General features: G+C 55.8%; 1 protein-coding gene across 6 annotated transcripts in view; it reads left to right on the plus strand.

The window, feature by feature from the left end:
• The window catches only part of PC (pyruvate carboxylase), a 101,412-nt gene that overhangs the window by 63,194 nt on the left and 14,702 nt on the right, over positions 1 to 23,516 (plus strand). For 5 of the 6 annotated variants that reach the window (XM_027045695.2, XM_053202869.1, XM_027045697.2 and 2 more), the window contains 9 exons: positions 14,809 to 14,944; positions 15,094 to 15,278; positions 15,494 to 15,659; positions 15,772 to 15,917; positions 16,077 to 16,194; positions 16,469 to 16,620; positions 18,161 to 18,279; positions 20,888 to 21,050; positions 23,330 to 23,512. In XM_027045695.2, coding sequence (XP_026901496.1) covers positions 14,809 to 14,944; positions 15,094 to 15,278; positions 15,494 to 15,659; positions 15,772 to 15,917; positions 16,077 to 16,194; positions 16,469 to 16,620; positions 18,161 to 18,279; positions 20,888 to 21,050; positions 23,330 to 23,512 — 1,368 coding nt within the window. Of the gene's footprint in view, positions 1 to 9,650; positions 9,657 to 14,808; positions 14,945 to 15,093; positions 15,279 to 15,493; positions 15,660 to 15,771; positions 15,918 to 16,076; positions 16,195 to 16,468; positions 16,621 to 18,160; positions 18,280 to 20,887; positions 21,051 to 23,329; positions 23,513 to 23,516 lie in introns of those variants that run through there. The other variant, XM_027045700.2, reaches the window with a different exon arrangement.

A 23,516-nucleotide genomic window follows, 5' to 3' on the forward strand; every position in this document is an offset into this window, starting at 1 on the left:
TTTTTTTTTAATTTAAAAATATTTTGTAAGTTTATTTTGAGAGAGCGAGTGAGCACGGGAGGGGCAGAGAGAGAGAGAGAGAGAGAGAGAGAGAGAGGGGGAGAGAGGGAGAGAGAGAGAGAGAGGGGGAGAGAGGGGGAGAGAGAGAGAGAGAGAGAGAGAGAGAGAGAGAGAGAGAGAGAGAGAGAGAATCCCAAACAGGCTCTGCACCATCAGCGCAGAGCCCAGTGCGGAGCTAAATCTCACAAACCGTGAGATAATGACCTGAGCCGGAACCGAGAGTCGGATGCTTAACTGACTGAACCCCCGAGGCGCCCCCGGCTTCTGAATTTCCTTAAGACGTGGAGAGAGTGCCAAATTCATTTCTTCCTTAGCTCACCCTCATGTTTTAACTGAATCAAGCCCTTGGACATCAGGCTTTTACAAATGAAAGAGGCCTCTTTATTTGAGTTCTGTAGCCAAAAGGGAAAATGGAGAAGGGGCGTCATTCTCTCAGCCACCCCCGCCTGTCTCTGCATCAAGGTGGCATACTTGGGCCATCTCGGTGCTCTTTCAGCGATGGCTCTGGGAGGGGAGAAGAGGGCCCTGATCGTCAAGGCTGCCGATTTCTGTGGTATACAGCTGCCCCCTGTGACTGACCGCAGCCTCCCAGTGCTATACCGCTGAGCACAGAGTTGGACAGAAGCAGAGGCGAGGAGCCAGGGGGCATGAGCAGGAGCGAGCCACAACCTCCTGCGTATGGCTCGTGGTGGGTTCTCGATGACGTGATGTGGCTGGGCAGGCGGACCCTGTTTCTCAGGTCGTCTTGTTATAAGGAGGCTGTTGGCGTCAAGGCATGCTGCAGAGTGTCATCTCCATGAACAGCCCCGGCCCCGACTGGGCCTCGGCTGTCCTCTGGCTCTCCCTTCACGACGCCTCCCTTGCCACCTCCGTCCATCAGAAGCAGGTCCAGCCTCGCAGTCCAGCTTGTAGTACTGGAAGCTGACAGTTATAATAATAAAGACTGCTTATATACCAGGCACCGCTCTGAGACTTCACCAGCATTAACTCATTTGACCTTTGTAACAACCCTACGTGCCATTGCCATCGCTATGATAGGAAACTGATGGCCAGAGGTTAAGCAGCTTGCCCAGAGTCCGTGAGCTTGGTGGAGCCCTGATCTGAACTCAGGCAGTTGGACCCCTGGCATCTTAACCAGTGTTACCCCTGCCCTCTAATGTGATGCCAGCATCTGAGAACTCTCCTGACATGTTTCTTTCCTCCTAAGACCCAGTCGGGCCCTCAGCACTGCTGGCTCGGTGGGGTGAAGTACAAATAAAATACAGGATGCCCAGTTAAATCTAAGTTTCAGGTAAACAACAAACAATTTTGTAGTGTGCCCCAAATATCGCATGAAATACACTTACACTTTGAAAAAAATGCTATTTATCTGAAAATCAGATTTTAACTGAACAGCCACCCTCAGCTGGTTTTATGTTGATTGAGAACTGAGTCGGGGGTGTGGGAGGGGATTGAAGTTCTCGGTCTTGCTGTTCGCTGGTTCTTTGGCCAGGTTGTGCTGAGGGCTCCATGTCTCTGATCTCTGGTACGTTGTAACGTAAAACATACTCATCATCGAAACTCCAAACGTGTTTAACTTTTGCTGTTTTTCCTCTAAAGAAAGAATATGAAGACAGCATTTTGTAGGCACATGACAAAATACAGGTGTAAAACTGTATGCTTCCCCATTTTCTGAGGACAGATGGTCATAACAGAAGTTCAAGAAGTGTCGTACAGTCAGGCTAACATTTTGCTCTTCCAAAAGTCACGTGACCCAAACCAACTCATTCAGAAAACTGCCTGAGTTCTTTTGAAACTCTCTCAGAGGGAAATGCCACTGCTTTGTCTAGTCTGTATCTTTGACCGCTGGGACTGGCCAGGCGTTTTTCTTCAAGTTGAGTATCGCTCATCTGTGGTGCAGCTTGGACTCATTATTCTGGTTCTTGGAGCAGCTGCTGCTCACGGGGAGTTTGGGTGTGAACAGGGAGTCCTGCCGTCTGCAGAGTTGTCTTCCTGGGCTGCTACTCTTCCGGTCGTGCCTCCTGGAATGTGGTGTCCGGGCTTCTCAGCCTGGAGAGCCACAGAGCAAGAGCTAGTGGTCATTTCAGGCCTTGGCCGGGTCAGCGCATCAGGTTAGTGGCTGATACTGGGTCTCGACCACCTGCATATTGTAGCTGCCTGTGGCATGTTTCCACGGGGACTGTCCCAGCAAATGTAGGTGCTTCAGTGTCAGAGGAGGGAGGTGTTCCGTATCCACTTCAAGGCCAGTCTTTCACCTGTGCCACGGAACCCTTCCCTGAGCTTGCTCGTTTCTTACTGCCCACCCCACGTCCTCACTCTCTCCTCTTCCTAGAGCTTGCTAACTACTCTGTCCTGCAGGAAGATAACTGCCACGTCTATAATAGAGAATGGATTCATATCTAATCTATGGAAAGACTTATTACAACTCAGAGGAAGGCAAGCAGTCCAGCAGAAAAAGGGGCAAACGATATGAACAGGCAATCCATAAAAGAAAAAGCCTGAAAATATGTCAGCAACCTTGAGAAAATATCCAGCTTGCCTAATAATCAGGGAAATGGTTTTCTGCCCATGAGGTTGACAAAACTGCAAGCCTGACAGTAGAAGACTTGGTAGAGACGCGGGGAGATGGAGATTCTGTTGTGCTTGTGGCAGCTGCATGAATTATTGGGACAACTGCTATGGAGAACCGTTTGGCGGCGTTGATGTTTAGAGAGTGCCCGCAATCTGAGGCAGGAGTTCCAATTCTAGGTGTAGGCCCCGGAGAAACTCCTGTGTGTTTTATATATGGATCCAGGGTTATTCATTTTTAACATTTTAATTGACATTATTATGGCTTTTTTCAAACATACATAAAAATGGAGCAAATAGTACAGTGACTTTCAGGTACCAGTCCCTCAGTTTCAATAGTGATCCATCTGTCAATCTGTACATCCCAGTTTTAATAGCTAAAATTTGGAGACCACCCCTGTGTCCCTCATTTGGGCATGGATAAGCTGTGGTACATACACTATTATACAGCTGTTAAAATTAACCATTTAGATCCACTTGTACCAGTGTGGAAAGATTCCAAACAAGTTGGGTGAAAAAGGTGAGCTAAAAAATGACAGCGTATCATTTATGGAAAAATTAAAACACAAGTGTATGATCTGGGCACACATGTGTCTAATCAGTGTAAAATCCACAAAGGGGAGCACCCCCCCCCCCCAGTACCTGGCTGGTAGCCTCTAGGGATCAGGGGAGGAGGGAAGGGGTGGGGGGGCTAGACTGGAAGAACCTCAAAAGAAATTGCAGCTGTTCATAGAGTGTGCTTTTCCTCTTACTAAATTTAACCGTAATTTTATCAAAAGAACACATGTGGACACTTGGGAAAGTCAAATTGTGTCATGAGGCCTGTAAAACCCCCCTAACTAAGTCCCCTGTCCGACCCGCCCTCCCGGATTGTCTTTCCAGAGACAAACCCTCTGCTCCTAGCTGCTTACACCCTGTTTGCACAGAGCATTTGACTCCGTGTGGTGGGCTGGGCTTCTCCTGTGGAAGATCCAGCTGGCTTTTACCACCCACCCAGCCCCCCCATGTGTACCCATTTTCCCGGTCTCCATTCCCAGCATGGTTAGGCGACCGTTTTTGTTAAAGTACATTTTTAGCTTTTACAGTATTAAAATCAAGTAAATATTCACATTGGTGAACCCCAAATGTATACATGGTAACATTTTCTTGTGTGACTTCTCCATTTCCTGGAGTTACTATTTACCTTCTTTTTCATCCCTAAATTGTAAATTGCCATCTCCTCTCCATTCTTTCAGGGACTGGAGGCAATGCAGCCTGGTTTTTTTGGTTACTTAACCCTCCCCTTTCCTGCCCTCTCTTGGAACTCCCCTCCCTCTGCTGATGTCCCAGGCGGTGGCCCTCTGGGCTCTGTCACCATCTTCCAGAGAACTCTCCTCACCTCCTTCTATGCCGGCTTCCAGGTTCCTCATCTTGGTTTATTTACTTCCTTGTCTTGTTAGTGCCCCTCTCCCAGGAGCTTCCCCAGCACCAGGGCTCCTGGGCAGTGAACTTGCCTTGGCCAGGCGTGCCTTAAAAGGTCTTTATTTTGCCCTCACACTCGATTGGTAGTTTAATTGGGTGGAGCGTTCTAGGTTGGAGGACATCTTCCCTCAAAAGTAGCCTCAGGCGCAGTGTCGCTGTTGAAGACCTTCTCCTCCTTTTCCAAAGTGTAGTAGCCTGAGGGATGGCCCCCAAAGATCTCCAGGTCCTCATCCCTAGAACCTGTAGGTGGCACCTTATAAGGAAAAGGGGTCTTTGCAGAGGCGATGAAGTGAAGGACCTTGACATGAGTTGATCCCGGATTATCCAGGGACCCTGAATGCCATCACACGTGTCCTCAGGAGAGAGAGGCATGAGGCTACACTTGGCAGGGAAGACCAAGTGACCACAGAGGCCGAGACTGGAGGGATGTGGCCACAACAGAGGCAGCTGGCAGGGGCTGCAAGCTGAGGGCTGTGGGGTAGGACACCACCCCCCACGGCCAGGCCTCTGGGGGCGCACGGTCCTGCCAGCACCTCGATTTGGGCCCATGAAACTGATGCTGAGCTTTTCTGGCCTCCCAAACGAAAAGGGAATACATCTTTGTTGCTTTAAGCCACCAAGGCTGCAGTGATTTGTGACGGTCTGGCCAGCAAACTCACGCGGGAAGCTGGTGGAGCCTTTCCGGTCCCTTTGCCAGCTGTGACTTGTGGTGTCGCGCTGGCACCTCAGAGTGCCCTTGCCACCGCTACCGAAATGCACGTCCCTGGCCCCGGGACTGCCATGTGCCGGTCTTCCTGTTACGCTTTCTGGGCGATGTCCTCGACTGTCTTCTCCTTCTTCTATTTATTATGGTTAAAAATGTCTGCAACTCTATTTTTAATTTCCTAGAGCTCTTCCTCGTTGCCTTTAAAATAGCTGCCGCCTCTCAATGCGATAGCTTCTCTTACTTCTCAGAGATTAATTATAGTTTTTTTCCTAACTATCTGCTCTCCATATTACCAGAGTTCCCTGTTTTTTATTCCCCATTTGTCTTGGTGAATTTGGGGCGATCCCCTCAAATAGCTGGGGATCTTGGCTGTCCATTCATGCTGAAGACTGAGTTGGATGTGGGTTGGAAAACCTGAGCACAGTGGGGCTCGAGGGCCACCGGCCTTGGAGGGGAGACTGAGGCAGCCGCTTCCCCGGTGCCCACTAAGTGCTGGTTGCTGCAGCCCCGCCCTGGGCTGCTGGTTTCCTAGAGAGGGGTCCTCGCTGCCTGCTGCCTCATCAGCCTGGAAGCCACTTTGTGGAAGGGGAGGGGTTTGCAGCATCCCTGTGCTGCCTGGCCTCCCTTCCCCAGTTCCCTGGGCTCTGTCTGCCTCCCTGCCCCCAGGTGAAGCCTCTGCAGGGCCTGGTGGCCAGAGCATCTGGCTTGCCTGGGTCTCACTTCCTGGGGCTCCACACCCGTGTCCTAGGAGCACAGGGAACCATCATGGGCGAGGGGGGGAGTTTGCAAAAACTCAGGACTTGACCACAGGGGACTCGGAACCGCATGGCCCTCACAGGGGCCACGAGTGTTGCTCTTCCTCACCGGTCTTTACCTACAGCCGCTTCTGTTCTCTAACTTGGCATCACCACCGTTCATCCCGCTTTTAAAACAGGAGCCAAGAGTCCTCCTTACCTGCGGCTGCCACCCCTCATCTGAAAGGTGCTGGCCGTCCGATGGCGCCACGTTTCTTAGTTCGGTTCTCACGATCTCTTGCCTACATTAGAACATCTTCCTCATTGTTTGCTACCTTCTAGCCTTGCCTCCTCAGATCCAGCTTCCTCACAACGACCCGAGTGGTCCCTGTACATTGCAAGTCTCTTTCCCTTGCCTGGTTTCTTTGGTGGCACCTCCTGACCTTGGAGATATAGTCCACGCCCCTTGCCGTGCACGCGAGCCCCTGACCTGGCGTCAGAGTCCACGTGTCTGCCCTTGGTCTCCCCTGAGCACCTTCACCCTGGCCTCTGGCCTCAGTGGACATCCACTAGGGTGGCTGCTCCTTTGCCTTGGCTCCAGCTGCCCCACACCTGAACCACCTCCCCCTCCTCCTCATCCTTGAAGACTTGGCCCGGTGTCCCTCCGGAGGTCTTCCTGCTCACTGGTCGTGCTGGCACTGCTCACTGCTCGTGTTTGCTGCCTCCCACTCGGCCCTCCCTGGTGGGGGCGCTGATCACGATCCCAAACAGCTCCAAGCTCTCAGGGCCCTGCTGCGGCCTCTGTTAGGATGAGCAGGTGAGAGAAGGGGACATCTTTAACAACCGGTGCTCCCCGGTCCTTGGTTTTAGGGTCTCTATAGGTTCTGGTCATTAGTGGGGAACCTGGGTCTGTTAGTTTCCGAGGGCTGTCATAGCAAAGTCCCCAAACATATAACAAAGATTTATTATTTCACAGTTTTGGAGGCCAGAAGTCCAAAATCAATGTCGGCAGGGCCTTGTTTTCTCTGAAAGCTGTAGGGGAGGATCTTTCCTTTATCTTCTAGCTTCTGGTACTTCCCAGCAGTCCTTACAGATGCATCTTTCTGGACACATGGCCGTCTTCTCCCTGTGTGTCTTCACATGATCTTCCTCCTGTGTCTTTCTCTGTGTCCAAATTTCCCCTTTTTATGAGGACACCAAGCATATTGCCTTTATGGCCCACCCTGGGGACCTCATTTTGACTAATTACCTCTGTAAAGACCCTGTTTCCAACTAAGGTCACATTCTGAGGTGCTGCGGGTTGGGACTTGCATAGATCTCCTTGGAGGACTCAGTTCAGCCCATACAGTGGCATCTACTTCCTGCCATCTTGGGATTAGGGTGAACTGGGTAAGCCCGTGGGGAGGAGGTCCTGCGTGACTCTCCAGCCGGAGTGCTGTGCTGTGAAGGGGTCAGGGAGCTTCCTGGACTGCCTGCATGCCTGCTCTGTTCTGGTGTCCCCTCTCCCTGAAAAGCCACTATCCAGCCACTGTCCAGAATGGAGGCTTTAGTGCCGGTTGCCTTGCGCGGCCCTCCTGGTTCCCACCTTTTTCTGACCTTGCCCTTTTAACTAAACATCCTTGTCAACACTTTGGGCTCTAATCTGTGTGTAAGGGGCACTTGTATGTCCCGCTGACTTGTGTGTGCTGATCCTAGGGGGGACCAGGCCGTATTAATCTTTGTCTCAGCATTCCAAAATGTTTCTGGAAACTCTTGTGACCTATTCATTTGTTCGTTTGTTCATTCATTCCCGAGACATTTAGTCTCGGTGTCCGGCACAGTATGGAGCGCTAGGGAAACAGTGAAGGACAAAATAGACTGAGGATCCTGTCCCCACGGTCCTTAGAATGTCTTGTGGGCTGGGTGAACGAATCATTACAACATTGACTGCTCCTTTCCGAGGACAGATGTGACCTCACCCACATGCTCCACAGACAGGACAGTAGGGTGTGGCAAGAACAATGACAGATCTTTCCCAGGGTGGGTATTGAGCTCGCCAAGGAGGTTGGGTGTCCAGGAATGCCTTTCTGAGTGAGTCTAAAGGATGTGGAGAAACCAGGGCACTTGGCCTTCTGACGTTCTGGTACCTGGGCAAGCAGGTCGGCCGTAGCTCTCCTTTTGCACCAGGGGGCAGTGTTCAACCTGCAAGCGTCCCTGCCCTTGACCGAGGCTGGGACAGGGCAGCCACTGTGTTGCCAGTTTGCCCCCTCCTCATCCCTGTCCTTCCCTGCTGCTGCCCTGCAGGCCCAGACCCCTTGCTCACCTCCTTTCTCTGAGCCTGCTCCGTCCCCCTGCCCACAAATCCCAGCAGCCCACACAGTGCCATTTGTCCCAGTGTGGCTGTTGCACCTTCTCCCCTCTGCCTGCTGCCTTAAATCAGGGGCTGTGGGGGTTTTGTGGAGCCTTGTCGGCTGGTTCTGAACCACAGTGGCCTCTCAGGGTAGGAGCCGGCTGTGCGGCCCCAGGCCACGTGCTGTTTTTACTCCTGTCTCTGCCTTTGGTATTCTCGCTTTCCTTTCTTCTTCATCTGTCACCTTCACTGTCTTCCTGTCCTCCCTTCTGCTCCCCCTACCCAGATGTCTCAGCCTTAGTCAAGCCTCTCTCGGGCGCTTCAGTACCAGCTGCTGCTGCCTGCAAAGTCCAACGGAGTCCTTTCCTTTCATCTGTCTCTGTTGGCCGCCAGCCCTGGGGCCCCGTTGGACACGTTGAGGACAGTGCAGAGCTGCTTGGAGAGAAAACTCCCCAAGAGCAGCCCCACCCATCAGAGGCTCGCTTCTGCTACGGCTGGAGTCCACTGCCAAGAACTCCTTCCTTCTGGTTTTGACCTGCTTTTGCTGGCACTGCTGAGGCCAACTGGGGGCCGGGGAAGGAGCACGATACTGGTACTGGTGCTGGGAGGGTCGGGAGAGTAGATGGATAGGAATCTTGTTAGTTACTTTGGAGATTCCTGAGGCCTGTTTCTGGGCCGCTGTCCTTTCTCCTCACTCCCTCTGGCTGCCCTCCTACACACCTCTGACCTGGATGTGCTAAGGGGCTTGGGAACTGGGGGTGGGCAGTCCAGACTGTGGGCTTGCTTCTAAGACTGCCATCAGCCAGGTACTCCCAAAGCAGGGCCATGGCTTTCCCTTCCGAATGTGCCTCCCTTTCCAACTGCCCACAGCTGTCCTCTGAGGCTGCAGGAGGTGCTGTGTAAAGAACAGGGATATTTAGGGTGGACGCAGTACAGATCCTTGAAGGGACGTTCCGGGGCCTGACACTTGGGCCGCAGCAGGCTCCTCTGGCTGGGAGCGCACACACCCTGAGCACAGTGGTCATACTGTCTGGACCAAAATTTGGACGATGATAGCTCGACACCAGAATTTTGTGCTGCTCAGGGTTGCAAGAGGCAGCTTGGGAGATGTAGTTTTGGTCGGAAGTTGTGGGACTTCAGATGTCTAGGGACATTTTGCTGATTTATTGGAGTAAGTGAAGCTGTCCTAGCTTATCGGGGACACATGATTGCTGGCGCTGTTAGCCTGCCCTCGGGGCGGGGGGGAGTGCAGAGCCACTGGCTGCCCTGCAGGAAGTTCAGGCCAGTGACACAGTTTTTATCAGGAGTCGGTTTTTTGGTTTTTGGTTTCCAAGTGCCTGTCACACTGTGCCTCTGATAAAGGCCACAGCTTACTTCGCTAGTTGGTCATGACACCATGTGCCCTGAGAGATCAGAGCTCCTGCTCTGGAGGGCAGCCTGCTGGGTGACCTGGGCTGTTACTTAATCCCACCTGCCTGCTTCCTTATCTGTACAAGGGAGCGATAAGGAGCCTATTACGTGAGTTAGCACTTGCAGAGCATCCCACGCGGAGCCCAGCACCTGGTAAAGGCTAGAGGCTCTGCCGGGTTTGCTGGTCACCGTGTGTCCCCACCTGCCTGCACCGGCCTGGCACGTAGGTGGAGCGTGGTGAGTGCTGGGTGTCGTAGAAGCCAAGTGGGCAGGTCATCGAGATTGGGCAGAAGGTGTCCAGACCTTCCCCCTGCCTCCTTCCACAGGTTCTTTAGGCACCTTCCTGACTTGGTTGTTATCACTACCTTCTGGAAGGGGAACACTGAGCGTATTGATCAGTGTTGGAGGAGAAATTGAAGCTCGGGGAGAAGTAGAAACCGTGGAGTCCTGCTGAGAGGCAGCGGGGAGAAAGCAGGTGTCCAGACACTCCTTGCTTCGCAGCGCCTCACGCTTGCCTGCAAGGCGTTGTTTACACATCCCAAGTGAGAGTCAAAGCCGTCTTATTCCCCATCTCTAATGCACAACCCGAGGCCAAGGAAAGAGATCTGTCAGCTGGCATTTGCAAAAAATAGCAAACAGCCCTCTCTGGGACTGTCAGCTCTCTGGAGAGGAAACCAGGATGAGATCTTCGGGTGATGGTTGCTTTTCTCCTACTCACCGTTTCTGTCCCCATCGCTGAGGTCAGAGAAGACTTTTGCCCTGAGCATCACCAGCCCGGAGCAAGGCCCGCTGTGCTTTGGCAGCATCTGAGCGGCCTGTCCTCCTGAGGAGGCCCGCCCAGCGAGGCTGTCCTGTCCGGGCGAGCGCCTCCCTTGCTGAAGGGTTCCAGTTGTGTCAGGGAGGGTCTGCTGATGCGACACCACGAGGGCTTTCCAAGATGCCGAGTTTGGTTAACGAGGCCTTTGGAATTGGAGATTCGCAAACAGTCTATGACCTTGAGGATTTCTTGGTTACCATCCACCAACCAAAAACCCGTGGTGGGAGCCTGGCTCCAGCCCCACCCCACTCACCCGTGACCAGCACTTCTGCACCTTTGCCTGTTCTCTGCCAGGTGTGAGGATGACAAGGAGGCCACCTGGAACAGTGCCTGAGGGAAGGCCTGCACTCTGGAGGCTGTGTGGGGGAGAGTGCCACTGTGAGAAGCTGGCACTCAGGTCACACTCTGTGACGCCAGGGTTTATCTCTGGGCGAGGGGCCCCGTGTCATGCCAGAGGCAGCCCCTGTGGGAGGGCTGCGGGAAGGGAGTTTGGTGCTCCGTGGCCTTCCCACTGCCCTCCGCTCCCGCCCCAGGGGCTCTGCTTCTACTGGTGGGTCTTGCGGGTTTCTCCAGCAGCACAGCTTCCGGCCTCCACTTCCCCCACCCCCAAGCACTGCACAGGGGCCTCTCCTCCCTCCAGGGGTGGGAGACGGGGTGAGATTCAGGGAGGAGTGGGAGTCTCCCCACTCAGCCCCTCCCTTTGGCCCGTCCCAGAACCCTCAAACTCAACATACCCAGAGAGGACTCATCACACACATGACCCACGAATGTCCCGCTTCCCAGAAGAGAGGGCTCTGCGAGGCAGCCGACCTCTGCCCTGCAGTTTCCCCCAGCTATAGTTGATTCTGGAAAGGCCTCAGGAAGCACCGGGCAGCTGACCCTGCACTCCCCTACCCCCAGGGGTCAAGTCTGGGAGGAGAGTGGAATTTGACTAGGGGAAAGGCTGGGTGCTGAGTTAGCCGAGTTCTAAGAAGGGTGGAGATGTTCTGGGAATGAGGTAACTTTTTTTTTTTTAATTTTTTAAAGTTTATTTATTTTGAGAGAGAGAGCGCGCACACAAATGAGGGAGGGGCAGAGAGAGAGGATCTCAAACAGGCCCCTGGCTGCCAGCACAGAGCCCGATGTGGGGCTTGAACTCACGAAACCGTGAGATCACGACCTGAGCTGAAACCAAGAGTCAGATGCTTAACCAACTAAGCCACCCAGGCGCCCCATGGGGTGACATTTTTTTACTCATCCCCGTGTCCTCCTGTCCCAAGCCTAGCATTGGGGGTGGTGGGGGGTGTCGGGGTCACATGTGACTCAGTTGTGAATGGAGCTGCACAGCTGTGTCTAGGCTCTGAGGGGAGCACGACTGGTGCCTTCTGTCTGGACTGGCCTCTCCGGACCCTGCCCCGGCTGCTCACCCATGTTTCTGTGCCTTTAACCTCCAGTGGCAGCAGGTCCTAATCACTCACGGCTGTCCGCTGTCCCCCTGCTGGCTCGTGTCCTGCCTCAGATCATCTGCCTCGCAATCTTTCCTGGCCCCAGGGGGTCAAGGGAGCAAGTTTAAGGCTGTGAATCACCTACTGCCTGCATGACCCAACCTCCCTGCCTCCCTTTGCCTTGGGCCCCACAGCCACCGTAGGCGTCCCTTACCCTGCTTTCAGTCTTGGCCACCACCTAGGCTTCCAGCACCCTGGTGCCTGAGCACTGTGTATGCCAGGGCCAGTGACCTCAGGCGGAGCAGCCGCTGGCCCGTGGCCTCCCTGGGCAGAAGCAGCTGTGGGCCCCTGGCTGGTGCAGAGTGAGTGCTGTGGGGAGGGCCCACGGCGGCCCCCTGAGTGCGGGTCTAACTGCTCAGGGGCCAGGTGCCCTGGGGCGGTGGGCCTGGTGCTGTGGAGGGGGCTCAGGAGCGTGGGTTGTGTGGGGCTGCATGGAGACGGTTCCTTCTTGTCCCCGTGCTCTTGTGGGAAGAAAGGATGGTGGGAAGATGGTGATCGCGGCCCAGCATTTACCACCGGGCTCGGCGATCCCCAGGACGACCTGTCGAGGTTGGGAGTGGGGGTGCCCGGTTTCACAGATGATGAAATGAGGCCTTGATTGTCCAGATCTCACGGCTTGCGGGGACCCTACTGGGGGGGCAGTCCCAGGCTTGTGGACTCCAGGCTTGAGCACTGGGCCGCCAGCAGCTAGACGGGGCTGCTCTCTACTCCTCTTTCTCCACTGCTCTGGCTTTGGCAAGAAGGCCCTGGCCTTTCCTCTCTGTGAGCTTCTGCCTGGCTCTCTCCTGCACCCCAGGGCCTGATCTGCTTGGACATGGCTTCAGGGGCATCTGGAGGCTCCCACCTAGATCCCGGCTCTGCATCTGTAAAGTAGAACTGCCAGGGAAGGCCTGGCTGCAGCATCTGTGAGGATCCAACATGAGAATGTGTGTGGAATGGCCACCGAGGCCTGGGGGTTTTTCGGGCTCCCTGTGTCGTCACTGTGAGCTGGGAGGCGCTGGCACCCACCGTCCACCTAGCCTCCAGGGATCCCTTTCTGTCTCTGGAAAAGGGAGAGGGCAGTGTGAGGGGGCATTTAACGCGAGGCAGTGGGTAAGTTCCTACATGGTAGGAGCAAACCCACCCAGGTGGGAGCAAAGATTGGGCCTCCCTGGAGATTTCTGGAGGTTTGTGACTGTTGGGGCCCGTGTCACCTGCTGTGAGGCTGCTCACCTGTAGACAGGTGAGGAAGACCCATAGCCGGTTCTTCCGGGCAATAGGTGCGGAAGATGAGGTGGCCCCACCGTGCTGTGGGGAGAGGGCCCAGCCTCGTTCACTGGCAGCTCGTCTCACAGGACATCGCGGAGTTCTCTGTCTCCCTCGGGCAGACGGTTCAGGTGCTCTACTTAGCTTTTTTTCTGCAAAGATCTTCTCTCTCTCCTGTATGTCTTCATTGCGCCTCTAATTGTAAATAATACATCTCTGGTGGAGAAAGTATAGACTGGAGAAGCACAAGGAAGGAAAAAACCCAACACTGAGCCAATTCTAGAATATAGGAGTGAGTGATGTGCTGACAGAGCTCCTTCCAGTTGATTTCCTTGCCTAAAAAAAAAAAAAAAGCTTCATGAAATCATATTTTTACCTTTTAAATTTCTGTAGCATCACATTCTAGCATAAGCGTTTCCTATGTCATCAGAGCTGTGCACTCATTTTTTTTTTTAATGTTTATTTTTGAGAGAGAGAGAGAGAGAGAGAGGGCGTGCGCATGTAAGTAGAGGAAGGGTGGAGAGAGAGGGAGACACAGAATCTGAAGCAGGCTCCAGACTCTGAGCTGTCAGGCCAGAGCCCGATGTGGGGCCCGAACTCACGAACCATGAGATCATGACCTGAGCCGAAGTCAGACGCTTAGCCCACTGAGCCACTCAGGTGCCCTGAAACACTCATTTTTAATGGCTACATAATGTCTGTTTGTATAGATGTCTTCCTGTTGGATCCATAAGTGGTTTCTAATTATTTGCTACTGTAAATAATACTGTTTTGAGCATCTTTCTGCACCCATCTTGGTTCCCATTTTAGAATATTTCCTTGGGTTGGATTCCTAGAATGGTAACGACTGGGCCAAGGGGTGTAAGTATTTCAAAGGCTCCTGATAGGGTTTCCAGGGAGCTTTCCAGAGAGCTGCCCTGATCTCCAGACCTCACCTGCGGGTCTGTCTCCCATAGGCCTTACCAGTGCTGAACCTGATAATTGCACAACACTGTTGCTAATCTAATAGGCAAAGTGCCACCTCACTATTCTCTTCTGTCTGTGTTTTCTCCTGAGGTGAAACTGCTAAGGGTTCATTAACCGCTTCTGTTTACTGCTCTGTTGCCACGCTTGTCCTAAAGGAGCGTTTTGCCTCTTCTTGGCTTGACCCTGTGTGGTGGTTTGGGCTCTTTCTATGGGGCCTTGTCCCAGCTGCAGATCCGCCTGTGGCCGTGAGCAGAGCAGGCATTCGGTGCCCAGGACGAGGCGAGATTTGTACCTCAGGCCTGCTCTCTGGCGTGTATGCCGTCGATGGCCAAGGCAGTGGGTTCACGAAGCTCTGCCAGGAAAGAGCTTCCCTCCCGGGGGGGGGGGGGGGTGGTTATCTGAGGCAGATCTCAGAGGATCGGGCTGCTGGTGGATCTGTGAGGGGGAGATAGCACGGTAATAGCTGAAGATCGCTGCACTTTAAGTGGCCTCTAGAAGAGGAGGTTTCTGCCACCATTTGAAGAAGTCTGCACTTCTGAAGTCTGAGTGGGGGCTTGGATGGCTTCCTGAGACAGCACTGGTGCAGGGGGGCTCCTCGGGAGATCTGTCGTCACCCTCATTGCCTGGCCAGGCGGAACCCTGATGGAGGGACACGGGGGCCAGCGTGGTGTGGGAGGTTCTCAAACCCGGGCTGCCGGGCCCCGCAGAGGGCACCGAAGGGGACTCAGACAATATGCACAGCAAGGGAACACAGGGCCTCTGGTTCACTGCCAGGATTGCTTTGAGAGCTTGAAGTGTTATGAAAGTTGTCAGGGCACTAGGGTGGGCTGGGTTCTGTTTGGGCTTGACTTCGCGCCCTGCCCTACAGCCAGTCAGCCCCCCAGGGAGTGTTGGGCTTGGCCGGGAACTGAGGAGGGAGAGGGTGCTGGCTTTTGTGTGGGGCCACTGCGGGGCTGGGGTGGGACGCTTACTCTTCCTAGGGAGACCCTCTGTGCCGAGGCTGCTCCAACCCGGCTCTTGACTTCCAGATGCTGAAGTTCCGAACCATCCGTGGGGGCCTGAGGCTCCTGGGGATCCGCCGAGCCTCCACTGCCCCTGCTGCCTCCCCACACGTCCGGCGCCTGGAGTACAAGCCCATCAAGAAGGTCATGGTGGCCAACAGAGGTGAGTGCCCTTGGGCCCAGTGAGAGGAGCCCAGCACAGCCTTAGCGTCCCTCTTCTGCCCTTGCCCTGTACACCAGCTCCCCGCCCGCCTCTGCTTCTGTAAGGACCCAGGAATCTAATGTCTTGGCCTGTTGCCCCTTTCCTCCAAGGTGAGATTGCCATCCGCGTGTTCCGGGCCTGCACGGAGCTGGGCATCCGCACCGTGGCTGTCTACTCGGAGCAGGACACAGGCCAGATGCACCGGCAGAAAGCAGATGAAGCCTACCTCATCGGCCGCGGCCTCGCCCCGGTGCAGGCCTATCTGCACATCCCAGACATCATCAAGGTGGCCAAGGTGAGCCGGGTTGGGCCTGGACCCCGTGCCTTCCCCATGCTGGGCCCGGGCCCCAAGCCAGCCCACAGTAAGTGCTGTGAATAGGTGAATGGGTGAATGAATGAGTGAATGGAACGAGTGAGGTGGGGGCAGGTATGGGAGCCACAGGGTTTGATCTGGGCTTGTGTGAAGGAATCTGAGAGATGCCTCATTCCTCTGATCCCTCCTGCCCCCAGGAAAACAATGTAGACGCGGTGCACCCTGGCTACGGGTTCCTGTCAGAGCGCGCGGACTTCGCCCAGGCCTGCCAGGATGCCGGGGTTCGGTTCATTGGGCCGAGCCCTGAGGTCGTCCGCAAGATGGGAGATAAGGTGGAGGCCCGGGCCATCGCCATCAGTGCAGGTGCATATGGCGGACGAGCCACTGGGGGCCGTCTGGCTCCTCAAGAGGGGCTGTCTGAGGAGGGGGCTGGCGGGTTTGGGCAGGGAGGACCCACATGCCTGTCTTCCAACAGGTGTCCCCGTGGTCCCTGGTACCGACGCCCCCATCACCTGCCTGCACGAGGCCCATGAGTTCTCCAACACCTACGGCTTCCCCATTATCTTCAAGGCCGCCTACGGGGGTGGGGGACGTGGCATGAGGGTCGTGCACAGCTATGAGGTGAGCAGAAGCCCAGGGCTGGGAGCAGAGCAGGGAGCCCCGCCAGGCCGTGAGGCCGCCCATGGAGCAGACCCTGGGGTTCTGAGAAGGGGGTGGTCCTGCAGAAGGTGAGACAGAGCTTCAGGGCCCCATGTCTGCTCGCCTCGCCTGCCCTCTTAGGAGCTGGAGGAAAACTACAACCGGGCCTACTCGGAGGCTCTGGCTGCCTTTGGGAATGGGGCACTGTTTGTGGAGAAGTTCATTGAGAAGCCACGCCACGTCGAGGTGCAGATCCTGGGTGAGTGGGGGCATTTGTGGGGCCACAGCACAAGGCAGGAGTGGAGCAGGCCTGACCTTTCTGGGCTCAAGACGGCTGGCCTCCAGGAGCTGTCCCTCCGGAAGACCCTTCCCCAGGAAGGGCTCAGGCCTTGGCTGTGGCGGTTTCCCTCCTGGCTGCCCCCTACCGCTGGGAGCAAGCGTTGATTGGCCGCGGTAGTTGTGTGGGGGCTGGGGGTGTTCACGAAGTGTTTTGGTCCCTGGAGAGGCTGAGGCCGGTTTACCTTTCACCGCAGGAGACCAGTACGGGAACATTTTGCACCTGTACGAGCGAGACTGTTCCATCCAGCGGCGGCACCAGAAAGTGGTTGAGATTGCTCCTGCTGCCCACCTGGACCCCCAGCTTCGGACCCGACTCACCAGTGACTCTGTCAAACTTGCTAAGCAGGTGAAAGGCGGGGGCCTTCAGGAACAGTCTCCCATGTGGAGACAAGGAGCCTGTTCCTACAGGCTCCCTCTGAGCTGCTGCCGGCTTAAGCCTCATGGCCAGTGGTCACTGTCCAGATGTGGACAGTCTGCCAGGGAGCTAGGAGGTCCAGAGTGACTGGCTCTGGGAGGGAGGGGGGAGGACCATCTTGGAGGAGTAAGGGCTGACGTAGCATCCTCGGGTCCTCCCTGTGTGAGAGCAGAGGTGTCAGGCCCGGGCCCAGAGGCCAAGCCTAGAGTCCGGAAAGGCTGAGAAGAAGGAGGGAAAGAGGCCACTGGCCTCACCCTCTGCACAAATCGAGCTTCTGCGCGGCACCAACTAACCCCTGGAACAAAAGGCATGAGATCCAGTGGTTTCTGTCAGGATTAAGAAGCATTATTAAGGCATTTCTTCCATTCATTCTTGACCGTCCCCTGCATCACATTTGTTGCCACCCATGGAATTCTCAGATCCTCCTTCTGCTAATCTTTGCTCTACTGGGTCATGGAGGCGGCTCGCCCAGCAGTGACCTGCCCCGCTAGGCCTGCCCGGGAGAGCACCCACCCGGGCCAGGCCTTAGCAGGGGTCCTGCTGTCTGTTGTTCTGCCCCCTCCCGCCCCCAGAGTCCAGGCATCCTGCCCCCACTTCCGCCTCCCCTTCCCAGGTCCAAGTGGGAACATCTCACACCTGCCTTCCCCAGCACCCCGGCGGGCCTTGGTCCTGCTCTCCCTCTCAGAGTAGTGCTCTCTCAGACCTCTCAGGAGGCGGATGATTCCAGAGCCTTCCCCAGCTGAAAGACAGGGTTGGTGCTCTGCAGAGAGGCTTCAGCCACAGTTAATATGAGGCATTGATTAGGATCTAATTTAGAGTTGTCATTTGGGTTACTTCATATGAGGAGTAATCTTACCTGGAGTTGGGTCTAATTTATCGGCTCAGGCCATGTATCATGGTATAATAGATTTGAGGGAACTGACTGAAGTTTACTATGTGGTTCTGGGAGGACCAGAGAGAGACCGGTTGAATGAGGGTTGAATTTTGCATTAGCATCATCAGTGTTGGTTGTCTCAGGTGGCATCTCTTTGGGTTGTGGCCAGAGGTGGGGACGAGTAGAGCAGAGGGGAACTTTCTGAAAACCCTTTAAGAACGAGAAGGCCCTGCACAGGCCGGGCTATGCGTGGCGGGGCCTGTCCGCCGGGGAGAGGGCACTGATTGATTCTGGATCCGGTGCCGCTTCTGATGTCTCGCCCCGACAAGCCGGCCGAAGCTGGCAGAGGCTTGGCGGAGCCCTGGGGAGACATCCGGGCAGGGGTCTGGGCCCTGGGTTGGCGGTGCTCACCCAGGGTTGGGGGCGGGGGGGGGGGGGTGGGTGGGAGGGGCGGCAGGGCTGGTGGGCTGCCCGCCATCTCTTGGGGCGGGGTCTGCCTCAGTCTGCTCTTTCGGAACCAGCCCAGTGGCCACGTCTGAGCCGGGGTGGCCGGCAGGCCCCCGTCGGTTGGGCCCTGCTGACGCGGCCGCTCCACAGGTGGGCTACGAGAATGCGGGCACCGTGGAGTTCCTGGTGGACAAGCACGGCAAGCACTACTTCATCGAGGTCAACTCCCGCCTGCAGGTGGAGCACACCGTCACCGAGGAGATCACTGAGTGAGTGGGGCAGGGGGGAGTGGGGGTGCGGCCTCTGGGTTTCCTACAAAATCCACAGCAGGCGGCTGCTGGGGAGCTCAGCTCACTGTCCACTGTGGTAGAGAGCAGCTGGCGATCTGGGCACTTACTCTTTACAAAAAATATTACTAGCGAGCACTACATGCTGGGGCGCCGGCCGGGGGCTCAGCCGGTTAAGCGTTCGACTTCGGCTCAGGTCGTGATCTCACAGTTTGGGAGTTCGAGCCCTGCATTGGGCCCTTTGCTGTCGGCTCAGAGCCCGCTTTGGATCCTCTGTCTCCCTCTCTCTCTGCCCCTCCTCCACTCGCTCTCTCAAAAATAAATAAACATTAAGGAAAAAAAAAGTACTACATGCTTATCGTAAGAATTGAGGAGCAAATAAAAAAAATATGGAGAACTACCCCCCCCCCCCGCCTCCCCAGAACTGGGATGTGAGGAGGCTCAGGCCACGGGGAGGCTGGAGGAAGCTCTGGGTTTCAGGTGAAGAGCTGGGGACTCAGGTCAAGAAAGTGGCCGGCCCAGCGCGGCATCACCTGTGCCCACGCTACATCCCGTGGTTTTGTTCCACCTGTATGTATTTTACTAGATAAATAGTTAGACACAACTGAGATGCTTTGGGCAGAATTTCTATTCTACTTTTATTTTTATTTAAAAAAAATGTTTTTAAGTTTATTTATTTATTTTGAGAGACAGAGAATGTGTGATTAGGAGAGGGGCAGAGAGAGGGAGAAAGAGAGTCCCAAGCAGGCTCTGCACTATCAGTGCAGAGCCCCACGTGGGGCTCGATCCCACAAACCGTGAGATCATGACCCGAGCCAAAATCGAGAGTCGGACGGATGCTCAACCGACTGAGTCCCCCAGGCCCCCCTCTTCTACTTTTAATATTGTTGAAAGCACTCTCCAGGTCAGTATTCTTTGTAATACTTTACATATGTGTGTATCATAACTTATGCACACAGCCCTCTGTTACTAGATGTCATCTCTGGGTTTTGTGGCTTATAAGGGTAGTCAGTTAATGTTCTTTGCACCTAAATCTTTCCCTTCCTCTGTGAAGAGGTCTGGGGATAAACATTTTCGGTGTGGTTACCTGAGCAAAGCCTAATCAGCCTTCCAGATTGCTTGTCTCAGTTTGTATTCCCACAAGCAATGAGTATGGACATTTTAAAAATCTGCGCATTTTACAAACAATTCCGTTGTTTCAAGATACATATTTTGAGCTCTTCAAGTGTTAAGACCTGGCTTTGGGCCAGTCCATCTCACCCTGGGACTTTCCTGACAGTTTGTTGCTTCCCTGACCTCTGACCCCACCTGACATTGAGGATGCTGTGGGGCAACTGCCTTTGCCCAGCAGGTGCTCAGAGGCCCCCAGACTCCTTGCTCCCTTGAGGTAAATCCTGAGTTGAGGTGGATGCTCCAGCTTCAGATTCTCGCTCCATGAGACTTCGCCCAGTTGTGCCACTAAAACTTCTCATCAGCCTTGAGCCTGCTGCAAGCCTGGTCTGTTAAGGGTGGGGGTCGATGCTTGCTCCGGAGTAGAGGTTTTGTGTCAGACAGACACAGAGCAGGGCACAGGTTCCTTCCAGGTCACTGGCTGCATAGAGCTTGGGCGAGCTGCAGCCTCTCTGACCCTCAGGCTCCTCCTCTGATGGAAATGACAGCCTCTCAGAGCGTCATTGTGGAGATCAAGCTTGAAAAGAGCACCCAGCCTTAAGTCCCTGGTGTGTGGACGTGGTGATGCATGGTAATCACCGTCACTACTATGAAGTGCTTTAGTAGGAAATACAAAACACTGAGGAAAATCTGCCAGTGTAGTTTCCAGCCTGTCCTTACCACAAGCTTCAGTGACAATAAATTTAAAACCTTGAGTTTTTTTTTTTTTTTTAAACAGCTGTTCCTCTTGGATTTGTTGCTGTCCTTAGGAGCATGGCAGTCAGTGAGGCTGAGCTTATAAAATCATGCACATTTGGAGAGTTTTGTACACTAACGTCTCCTTCAGGGCGGGGTCTGGAGCTAAGCCCAGCTGCGACCCTGGTCCTGGAAGGGCGGTGTCCTCACCCCGGCACCTGCCCACCCGCCCACCTGCCCACGCGGACTCTCTCAACAGCTTCGGCAAGCCTGGCCCTCACAACCCTGTTCCCTTGCAAACTGCCCCCCACCTTCGCCACGGTGTAGCACATGCCGCTCTGGGTGCAGCGTCCGAGGCTTCAAATCCAGCTTGAACGGGGGAGGGTTTGGGGGAAGGCAGGAGGACAGAGAGACCCCAGGGAAAAAGGGCCGAGTGTGGGGAGGGGTTGTTTGGTGGGAGTACAAGAGCAGGCAGATGCAAATCTTTCCATTGGCCCCTCTCTAGCTGCCACCTTCTCCTTGCTCAGACTGCACAGGGCCGCCGGTGGGCAATGGGCGGTGGGCAGTGGGCAGCGGCTGCTGGTCTGGTCGGGAGGAACTGACTGCCCCAGCTGGTGAAGGGGTGGGACAGGGAGGGGTGGGGCGAGGCCGGCCTGTGGCTGTGGGCACCACCCCCCAGCCGCCCCCCCGCCCCCGCGCCGTCCATCCCCTGCCTCACGCTCCCCTCCTCCCTGCCCCCCTGCAGTGTGGACCTGGTCCATGCCCAGATCCACGTGGCCGAGGGCCGGAGCCTGCCCGACCTGGGCCTGCGGCAGGAGAACATCCGTATCAACGGCTGTGCCATTCAGTGCCGGGTCACCACCGAGGACCCCGCGCGCAGCTTCCAGCCAGACACTGGCCGCATCGAGGTATGCCAGCGCCTGATGGAGCACAGCCTGGTCTCAGTCTGGACGAGAAGACCCTCCTGTGGGCCTGGCCAGGAGGGAAGACCCCCACTTGGGTTGGCTTAGGGCACAGGGGAACCAGGTGCTGTCCGAGAGTCAGGGAGAGCATTCTGGGGGCAGCGGGGACTGTCATGAGTGCAGACTAAGGAGCCAGTGAGTGAACAGGAGGCAGACCAGCTGTGTGGAGCCAAAGGTAGGGTCCCCAGAAACAAAGCCCAGGCCCTTGACTTTGGCTTCTTAAAAGAGCCCAGAGACAGAGTGGTGGCCTCTGTCCTGACTTCAGTCTGAGGGAGTGTGATTGGCAGGGTAGGACCCAGGGGTCACCGCAAAGGATCAGGGCCCAGATGTCCCAGTGGTGGGGACCAGCTGAGCAAGGGGCCCGTTAAGGCTGAGTGAGGGAGTCGGGAGATGGTGCAGGGCAAGGAGGAGGCAGGCTCGCTCGGGGCTGCCAGGGACTGGGTGGGCGGACGAGGGGGGCCCTGCCGTGCCTCCGCCCGCGGGAATATCTCCTGTACCTCCTCTCTTTTCTCAGCACAGACAGCCCTCCCTCCCGCCACCCCGCCCCCACTCCCAACCTCTGGGCCTGCTTGGGGCAGGAGCCCTCTGACCTGCTGGGGCACCTGTTCCCTGGCCCTCTATCTCACACTGCCTAAGGATACTTCTGGAACCTGCGTGTCAGCAGCGCTGCCACCAGCTCTGCTGGTCTGCTGCCTCCCCATCTGGTCTGAGCCTCCGAGAAAGCAGGACATGTGCGGGAAGCCAGGTTCTGCTCCAGGATCCAGGGAGAAGGCCAGGATGATTTTGAGATGGGTCCTGGGCTTCTGAGAAAGCAGCGATGTGGGGAGGGAAGGAGCTCTCTGGACTTGGAAAGTTGTGGTGTTGTAGGCTTGAGGCAGGGAACTGCCACTGGAGTCCCATTTCTGGAGCAATCCAAGCCATAGGTGGGGGCGAGCCCTGAGGCTGGAGTGCCGCCCAGCGGGCGGGCCCCCGACTGCCTGCCCTCAGTGGGGAAGGGGCAGCCCTGCGACACGCCGCTGCCTCCCCCCTCCCCCTCCGAGGCCTGACTCCTCTGAGGCTGGTTCACCACAGGATATTTTTAGCTGACGGTTCCTGCTCACAGCTGAGTGTTCACCCTTAAATATTTTATTAAGTTCCTTTTTATCGAACAGAGGCCTGTGTCCCTTAGAAGCGGAAACATGGTGCAATGGGTGTCCCAAGCCCCCTGGGCTGTCCCTCCCACTCCTTCCTCACCCGTGCTCATGGGGTCCCCTGTCCCAGGTGTCTACTCTCCCTGCAGAAACTCCTCCCTGTCCCCATCACGGATGTGCTTGTGTGCACTGGTTACCCCAGACACCCTGAACCTCTGTCCCCCCAGGACCCTGTCTCCGTCTGTTGATTTGAAACCTCCATCCCCCGTCCACGAGTCTGCTTCTGTGGCCCGTCCTTCTCTGCCCTGCTTTCCTGTCTGGGCACGCAAGCCCGCACCAGCTTTCCTGCAAACTCACGTACAGTCCTTTCTCCGAGTATTTCCTGTCTGCCTGCCCGGTCCTCTGCCGCCTCTCTCTCTCCCTCCCATTCTCCCCTTTTGGAAGGAAGAGAAACTGACGGGGGGGGGGGGGGGGCGGGGGCACTGAGGCCTTCCCCATCACTTTACTGTATATGTTAAAACAAAAACCCCTTGGCCTGCCTTCTCTCTGTCCCTGGGCTCCTATCCTACAGCGTCCCGGTCAACAGTCTGTATTTCCTTGTTTGTCCGTTCCCTCGCCCAGCAAGCTGGGAGCCGCCTGTGAGCAGGGACTCTCTTTGAGCTGTTCGCCCCGGTGCCTGGCACGTAGTGGGTGCAAACGCCTGTGGGATGAATCTGCAAGGCACGAGGGTTGGTCAGGCAGGCAGGTGGAAGGTCGATGGGATCTGGCCCCTGCCTGCCCGGGGCCCCTCTCTGCGCCCTGCTAGGCTCTGCGTCAGCCCCTGAGCACTGCACACGCGGCCCCCTACCCTCTCCTGCCCCTTCCCCTGCCAGCTCCCAGGGAGAAGGAGGCCATGGCTGTGGCACCCAGAGAAGTCGGTATGCCCCTGGGTTTGCTGACGGGAGTGAGGCAGAACTTCGCAAGCCAGAGTTGGGGCTAACCCGCGGTGCTCTGGTACCGGTCCCAGTGCCCTGCCACACCCATGCTTGTCCAGCCTGGGCTGGGGGCCACATCTTGACTCCCCCTTCCGACCCAGGTCCTGACTTCTGCCCGCAGGTGTTCCGGAGCGGAGAGGGCATGGGCATCCGCCTCGATAATGCATCTGCCTTCCAAGGAGCTGTCATCTCCCCGCATTATGATTCCCTGCTGGTCAAAGTCATTGCCCATGGCAAAGACCACCCCACGGCTGCCACCAAGATGAGCAGAGCCCTTGCTGAGTTCCGAGTCCGAGGTGTAAAGGTGA

The sequence above is a fragment of the Acinonyx jubatus genome, chromosome D1, assembly GCF_027475565.1.
Source record: "Acinonyx jubatus isolate Ajub_Pintada_27869175 chromosome D1, VMU_Ajub_asm_v1.0, whole genome shotgun sequence".
Classification (NCBI taxonomy): Eukaryota; Metazoa; Chordata; class Mammalia; order Carnivora; family Felidae; genus Acinonyx; species Acinonyx jubatus.